Here is an 8,463-nt window from a genome sequence, read left to right as displayed (position 1 = left end):
AAATTTTTCTCAAAAATCGAACTCGGCCATTTTTTGAGCATTGCGAATACACATCTTTCTGCAAAAAATCAGAAAAAACTAAAAATGAAAATTCGAGAAAAAGTCAAAAAAACCGGTTTTTCCGGCATATTTCCGGCATTTTCGGCCGGAAAAAAATGTTTTTCGAAAATCGGGCTCCGTCACATTTTAGGTATTGTCATATTGCATCAGTGTGCAAAATTTCATAAAATATATAAAGTACAGCTCGAGAAATTCAAGAAATGCTGTCTTTCCGGCGAAAATAGGTTGTTCCGGCGACTTTTAAAATAGTTCCGGCTTCAAAAATCAATTTTATTGAAAATTGAAACATGCTTGATGGTGGGAATTGCTATTGATAATTTTTTTGAATGAAAAAACAACCAATTATGTGGAAAAGTCCAATGAAAATCTAGAAAAATGGCGATTTCCGGCATATTTCAGGCATTTTCCGCCGGAAAAATTTCTTTCTTAAAAATCGGACTGGGCCTTGTTTTGGGCATTGTTAATACGCATCTTTAAGCCAAAAATCAGAAAAAACTAATGATAAAATCTCGAGAAAATGCCAAAAAACCCGTTTTTCCGGCATATTTCCGGCATTTTCGGCCGGGAATGAATTTTTTCGAAAATCGGGCTCGGGCTTAGGTATTGACATTTTGCATCAGTTTGCAAAATTTCATGAAAAAATATAAAGTACAGCTCAAGAAATTCAAGAAATACCGTTTTTCCGGCGAAAATTGGGTTCCGGCGATTTTTAGAAAGTTCCGGCTTCAAAAATCAATTTTATTGAAAATTAAAACATGCTTGATGGTGGGTATTGCTATTAATAATCTTTTCGAATGAAAAAACAACCAATTATGTGGAAAAGTCCACTGAAAATCCAGAAAAACGGCGATTTCCGGCATATTTCAGGCATTTTCGGCCGGAAAAAATTTTTTCTCAAAAATCGGACTAGGCCATGTTTTGCGCATTGTTAATACGCATCTTTGAGCAAAAAATCAGAAAAAACTAATGATGAAATCTCGAGAAAATGCCGAAAAACCAGTTTTTCCGGCATATTTCCGCCATTTTCGGCCGGAAAATTTTTTTTTCGAAAATCGGGCTCCATCACATTTTGGGCATTGCCATTTTGCATCATTGTGCAAAAAATTAGAAAAAACTAATGAGCCGATCCCGAGAAAAGCTGGCAACAGACGAACGAACGAACGGACGGACGAACGAACGAACGAACGAACGGACGAACGAACGAACGGACAAGGGTTAATTTAAAGGACTACCTTAGGTGGGTCCAAACAATAGTTGAACGTACGCAACGCACTGGGCTCAACTACAGTATTTTTCCAAGTAACTCAAAGCCCCGATTGTAGATGCTCAAATAATGGGGCGGAGGAACTCGCATGAAATTTAAAAAAATAACACGCTAAAAAGACTTTCGGCTGCCGAAATTCTCTAATTCAAATTTTCTTGAATGCAACAAAAAATTGAGAACATTTGGCTAAAAACTCGTCCCCAGGCCCCAAAAAGTTCCCCAAGATATTCACCCAAGGAACAAGTGTGTCAAATTTCAGCCAAATCCGACCAGGCTGTCCTAAAGTTTTTGTGTCCGACAGACAGACAAACATTGTCAGGTTCCAGCTCAACTGAAGCTGAGAATACTGGAAATATTGACTTAAATAACGAACAAAAACATTTAACTGAATCGAACTTTTCCTAATATAATAAAAAGGATCAACTCGTCCCCAGTCCCAAAAATCAAAGTTTTCAAAAAATGAAAAAACGCCCACAGATATTCAGCCAAGGAACAAGTGTGTCAAATTTCAGCCAAACCCAACCATTTTTGAAGTCTTCAGGCTTCCCGAAAGTATTTGTGACACATAGACAGACAAACAGATAGACAGATAAAAAATATTGTAAAAATCTTGAGAATACGTTGAGAATACTAGAAATATTAAATAACGAAGAAAAAAAATCTATTAACTGAATCGAACTTTTCCTAATAAAAAGGATCAACTCCGAGACTTCCCAACTGGTGTTCGGAAAGAAGTTAATCAATTATACACACCGTAAAACTTAATTTCCAAAAACCCTTTCCATGGTGTCCTTCAGGGTCTGTCCCGCCTCCAAACCTAAAGTGGAATTCTTCCATTACCCCATTCAGTTTTCCCCACACTGGCTCCCAAAAATTTCGAGTCCCCCCACCTCAGATCAACTTCCGGTCAAAAATTTTAGTGTCAAAAAAATTCCAGCAAAAACAATAGCAATGGGCTCAAAATGCCTTCAATTTTGGATTTTAGATACTTTTTACTAATAATTTTCATATCTGAAAGCAAGAAAAAGGGTCTTTACCCAGAAAATGTTGTTTCCCTCGCCTGGATGATCCTTATCCCCTCCCTGAATTTGTCCCAACTCTGGCTCCAAAAAAGCTTCTTCCCCTATACTTGGTCTTCTTTATAAAATCCATCCCCCTGAATCACCATGCTTCTAGAGACGTCTTTTTGAGGTAAAAGCGGATCTGCATATAATCGAGCAAGAGTACACTATGTGACAAACTATTTCCTTTCATAGTCAAAATTTGTTTTCATAATCAAAATCGCATTTCAAAGATCTTTAAATTGCGTTCAGACAACGTAGAGAAGGATAGTAATATATTGTTTATCTAACTGAGGTTACGAATAAATACTTGCGAAGGGATCAAGGGAGACATCAGACTGTTATCAAAGGATTGGAAACAGTTACTATGCTACTGTGCATGTCAAAAATAAAACATAATACCAAAAACAATTAATCATACCAACGGATTAGAATAGGTGGATTAACTTCTCTCGTTGCTCCCAAGAGAGATCCATTGTCTTCTCATTGTTACAAGAAAAATCTGTAAATGACTCTGCGCACTCCTCGTTTAGTTTTTTCATTGTTTTTATAAGAACAATTTTCCAATTTATACAGTTTCGAAAACGAATTTGTCCTATGATTCGATCAATTTTGATGATTTTGCAAATATTTTAAATCCTGCACTTAAGTTTTAGCATCAACAAACGCTAGACCAGTTTTAATGTAAATTTTTAATCTTTTGTCAATGGCAATCTTCAGATAAGTGAAAATTAACGTATGGTCTATAACTAAGAAACTATCGATGGGTCACGAATGGGTTGCATACTGGTGAAAGAAGACTGTATTTAGAATTAGGAAAATAAATTTCAAATTATTTGGCTAATTTCTGCATTGGATAGAAAGGGCTAAAAAAGTGCATTTTCTTATTTAAAATGTACCACGTGATACGTAATGACCAATGAAAATGTTGAAAGTAATGATTTTTTACAACTTTTTTACAACTTATCAAGTTTTAATTGCTAGCAAACTCGTAAAAAAGTTTGATAACCTAACGAGGAGTGTTTTCTATGAGTTCTTAATCCACCTATTCTAATCCGTTGATCATACATCTTGTGAAGTATGTGGGCATTTCATGACAATTTTAAAGTAGTTTTTTTACTTCAATACAAAATTTCGAGGAGATTTTAAGTCAAAGGAAACATAAAATTAGCTTAATAGCCCTATTTCTTACACAGCCAGTTAATGAGTACCACAAATAGTTGGTAACTTGCCATTACCTCTGGTTAGAATCTCTTCAACTCAAATTCAAAGAAAGCATTATAAGTTAATGGTCAGTCTCCCCTCGACCACCTCCGCTAAAGGCTCAAATATTTATCCAAAAATTGAAAGACAATGCTCATATCTACTTTACCTTCCTATATGAAGGTTTGGAATTCTTTTCATAAAACTTTGAAATCTTATATATATTGCTATGTGCTTGAGTTACAGAATGGTTATTTACAAACTATAATTTATGGTAAAAATTTACAGACCAAAAAAATTAGAGTAAAAATTACATGGAAAACTCACGTAAATCCTCCAAAAAATAGTTTGACTGTTCATGATTATATTCTTGATTGACATGCTCTCCTGAGGTTCAGTGACATATGACCAATGCTTTGCTATGCAAGATGAGTCCATAAATAAATTGACGAATCAAAGTCGACTTGAAATTATTGTGTGATATTACTTTGGTCTCCAAGACACACTATTCAATCCTTGAAATTGTCTTTTGAGTTGACTAGAATCAGACCATGCTGAATTTAAATATGCATCGCTGTCCTCCGTTTCAAGTTTCTGAGACGAAAAGGAAATGGAATGAAAATACATTCGAACCTGCTGAGTAGATTATTCACATGACCAGTGTCGCAATCTAGTTTGAATCTTGATGAAAAAATCAGATTTTTTATTTAGTTGGTCATTTAACCAAAATCCTATCAACTTAGAAGACAGGAATCGAATACATGTTTTTTTCTATAAGCATAACGTTTACAAGCATATAAGGGTCAGTTTTTGGTACCTAAACAATGGCTCTATTGTTTGAGAACAATAGAATGCTAAGCCTAATGCGAGCCTGATATAGGGGTAGACACTTGCAGACACGTATTCATTCGTATCTCAATAGACGATATCGACTTTCCGAATTCTCCCCGAATGATTAACCATGATGCATTGCGCAAAAAAATTACGGAAAGTCAATATCGTCCGTGATTTTTTTTGCGCAATGCATCATGGGTAATCATTCGGGGAGAATTCAGAAAGCCGATATCGTCTATTGGAAGGATTTTCGTTGCGTTAACTTTGAAATATTGTAACATTGCAAACAAATGCAATAAGCTGGCAGTACAAACACCATTAAAGTACATTTTATTTTAGAATTTGTAAATTCAATCAGATTCAATATATGTCAAAAAATTAAAAATCTGTCATTGATAGATCTACAGGACTCGATGGGACCAATCTCCAGAGATGTCTTCTCCTCCATATAAGTGAAGGTGAAAAAGTTACAAATAGCTGGTTTGTGTCGAAAAGAGGCTCACACATTGTTGAAAGGCATTGTCTTATTCATTTTATTACACATTTAAAGGGCGAAAATCTACAAAAAAGTTTTACCTTTAAATCTTCTTGTCGCTTATGATAATACGCCATCATTCTTTTTTGTTCGTCCTCTGAGACAGCTGGTTCACGTTGAGGTGCTCCTTGCCCTTTCTGGTAAACGAGAGATAGAAAATGACAATACAGGGTTTTATACTAATAGTTTGTGGTTCAATGCTGACCACTGTGTGAAATATGGGCTACCAAGATATTTTCTTTTGTTGTTACATTGACCTTTATTTGAAAATTCTCATTGTATTCGGTGTTTGAATTAGAATTTCATAATTTTCTTCCTCAAAAGGGAACAAATTGAAAGTTACTTCCGAAGAACTTAGCATCAGCTTCAATATGTGTACTTATTTCGCATCCACCGTAATCGAGTTACACTTATATTTTCTTTCCCGGCTCTATAATTCGATATTCACTACGCGTTTATCGGATTAATGAGGCTTTCCACTATGCACTAATCAATACACTCCTATAACCAATACCCATTTGAAAATTGCAATAGAGAGCATTTTATCGACAAAATGGACACTAACCTTTTGTAGTTTAACAACGATTTTAGTTTTCTCGTTTTTACCGATGTAATCTTTCAGTTTTTTATCATTAGTCATTTCTTTACTCGCCCACCATATTGACGTATTGGCTTCGTCTAGCACTTCTTTAGAAGCCTAAAAAATTGTACCGTAAGAGGATATTAAATTAGATATAATGACTTAAGCTATATTCTAAAATAGTGCAAAGAATATCCCTTGAGTATCTATTTCTTGGTCTGTTTACATTATGTGCGATTTTAACTGTGATGAATTTAACATAAAAGTTTATTTTGGGTTTGTTTGACCAATCAAGGGGTCACTGGGCAAACTATCATTACAAATCCATACATGATTGTCAGGAAAAGTTTTCAAAGGGCTTAGGATGTAGCCTTAAAACCCTTAAAGAACATGAAAGTAAAAGATACTTCTTTGGGTCAGCTTTCCCTGCTCGATTCACAGTATAGAAATATCCAGTGCTAAAGAATACCAACTTGTGTTCCGGTGAGATCTTCTTCATTATCAAACTCCATTTTGATTGGATCATGGGGAGGCAATCCCATTGGATAAACGATCATGACACTTCCTCTCATCTTGTCAATTGCCTCTTGAACATCTTTCTCTGTCAAACACTTGTTGGCTGTTACTGAGTCCTTAAAGGGATGGAAAGGTTTTTCATCGAAGTAATCGAGACAGTCCTACAAAACTAATCTATAAAAGCAGGCAGTCTACAGAGTATGGACAAACGAAGATGAAATCCAGGTATGGTAATTGAAGAATAAAAACAAAGTCACCCAGTAGAGCAAGGAATTTGCATGTTACAGTATAGATGACCAATAAAGTCATATGTTTTTTTAATTTCAAGACTTTTATACATTATCCTACCAACCTTAAAAGTTACGTATGGACTGGAGAAGTCTTTTTTTAAAGATAACACGAACCTTAGAGACTGTTGTTCTTGCTTCTTCTCGCGTCTGATGAAGAATGTCAGCCATTTTATCACAAGGTGCTTTACCATTTCTCCTACCTACAGGATCCACAGCCGATTTGCTTTCTCCTCCCTGAGGAATACAGGTTTTTGACCATTTGTCTTCTAAGTGTAACTCCTCTATCTGGTCATCTGTTAACCCTTGCATATTGGGTGGTAATGTTGTACCATGTTTCGCCAGTGTCTCCAGTTCTGAAAAGCAAAATGTAAGCAACTAGATATTAACAAGCAACATGCTGAATGGACCTACCTAATGATTAAAACATCAGATGAAAATAAGAAAAAAGTGACAATAATTGTACAAAAATTCAGAATGGAAAAATAAAGCTTGTGTGTTGAATAATGTAAAATGATAAAAAAGAATTTCCCCAAATACGAAAATCACTTAAACCATTCAGGCCCAAAAAACCTTTTAAGCTGTTTTTGGCCCAAATTTGCCCAAAAAAAATTTCCTTAAAAATCTGGCTCTATCACATTTTGGGCATTGCCATTTTGCATCATTGTGCAAAAAATCAGAAAAAAATTATGAGTCAACATTGAGAAAAGCTATATTTTCTTATTTGGTTAAAGGGAATTTCCCCAAAATACGAAAATCCATCTTTTAAGGCGAATAAGAATTTTCCACGAAAAACCACTTCAGCCATTCTTTAAAGAATCTTGCCCTCCATCTTTGTACAAAAAATCAGAAAAAAGTAATAAGTCCAAAAAACCCTATTTTTAGGTAGTTTTTGGCCCAAATTTGCCCAAATAAATTTTTTCTCAAAAATCGGGCTCCGTCACGTTCTGGGCATTGCCATTTTGCATCATTGTGCAAAAAATCAGAAAAAACTAATGAGCCAATCCTGAGAAAAGCTGGTAACAGACGGACGGACGAACGGACATGGGTTAATTTATAGAACCTCCACCGGGGTACCCGGAGGTAGGTCCAAAAATCAAGAACTGAATGAACCTGGGGTACTAGGGGGTACTAGGTTGTTTTAAGCTTGTCGGTTGAGTGGTGACCAGACCTCTAACAAATTATCCTTATTTAAGAGATAAAAATTAACCTGAGACAATTTTTGTAACATTATCCATAGAGAGACTTTTTATTCTTAGTGAGACTATGGAATATGAAAACTTACCATAGAAAAGTCTGTCAATTTTCAACCGGCCATTGAAAATCTCAACCAATTTGTTTATCAATTCTCCAATATTTTCCTCTACTGTTGTTTCATAGAGAAATTGACTTTGATCACCTTTTTTGACATGGAGTTTCACCATTTTTTAACTAACTATTACCTTAAAATAAATTGAAACCAAAATAATGTCAGACAACTATGATAGGGAAACCATCAGTATCTTCTGTTTAAGTGGTCTAATTGACTCTCCTTCAGAATTATTTTTGAAATGCAACCATTCCAGTTAGTAAGTTCGCTTTTCAGAAAAATTCTGTTTCAGTCTGTTCAATATGATGTTTGTTCTACAATAAGTGATTGCTTCAGAGGAACATTCAGGGAAAAAGTTATCTTGAGCTAGGACTGAAAAGCCTAGCAAACTAATAGATTCAAATTTGTTTATAAAATAATTAATGGATTTGCACCTGCTCATCTTACAAATGTTCTTCCTCACCCAGAAAGGAGATGAAGAAAGTGGGACAAGAAAAAACCTCCTTTTGAGGAACCTTTTTCTAGAACCGAACACTTTGGTGCCTCTTTCTTTCCTCTCTGTACTAATGAATGGAATAACCTAGCATAGTTCGGACCCCCCCCACCTTTCTTAAGGGTGGGGATAACACCTTCCAAAAAAGTGAAGAAGGGGGGGGATCAGAAATTTTCATTAAAAAGGGGGGGGGATAGCAAGGAGGGGGGGGGGTGGGTCGTTTAAGAAGGGGGGGGGGCTTACATATATTGTAGATTATTTTCCAGCACTGTTATGAAATTTGGTCTGTATGAAAGGAAGTTCTTTATATTCACTAAAAAG

At 35.4% G+C, this 8,463-nt stretch overlaps 1 protein-coding gene across 1 annotated transcript; it reads right to left on the bottom strand.

Moving 5' to 3' along the window:
* Positions 1-3,979: 3,979 nt before the first annotated feature.
* On the bottom strand, positions 3,980-7,787 carry LOC136809363 (cilia- and flagella-associated protein 298-like). The gene is made up of 6 exons (XM_067065883.1): positions 7,626-7,787; positions 6,458-6,696; positions 6,011-6,169; positions 5,523-5,654; positions 4,999-5,094; positions 3,980-4,182 (listed from the first exon to the last, which is right to left on the bottom strand). Exons 1-6 carry the CDS (start codon positions 7,762-7,764, stop codon positions 4,072-4,074), a joined length of 876 nt encoding a protein of 291 aa, XP_066921984.1. The 5' UTR covers positions 7,765-7,787; the 3' UTR covers positions 3,980-4,071.
* Positions 7,788-8,463: the final 676 nt, after the last annotated feature.

Source organism: Clytia hemisphaerica, unplaced genomic scaffold (assembly GCF_902728285.1).
Source record: "Clytia hemisphaerica strain Z4C2 unplaced genomic scaffold, Clytia hemisphaerica genome assembly, whole genome shotgun sequence".
NCBI classification, from domain to species: domain Eukaryota; kingdom Metazoa; phylum Cnidaria; class Hydrozoa; order Leptothecata; family Clytiidae; genus Clytia; species Clytia hemisphaerica.
Note: the sequence above shows the minus strand (reverse complement) of the source record. Positions and strands in the feature narration are given on the sequence as shown.

Bases quoted from the DNA above. Each gene is read 5' to 3' on its own strand.
- LOC136809363 (XM_067065883.1), bottom strand. From the start codon at position 7,764: ATGGTGAAACTCCATGTCAAAAAAGGTGATCAAAGTCAATTTCTCTAT. The intron at 6,697-7,625 runs GTAAGTTTTCAT...TTTGCTTTTCAG, and splicing joins AATTGACAGACTTTTCTATG to AACTGGAGACACTGGCGAAA. The intron at 4,183-4,998 runs GTAAAACTTTTT...TTTTCGTCTCAG, and splicing joins AGCGACAAGAAGATTTAAAG to AAACTTGAAACGGAGGACAG.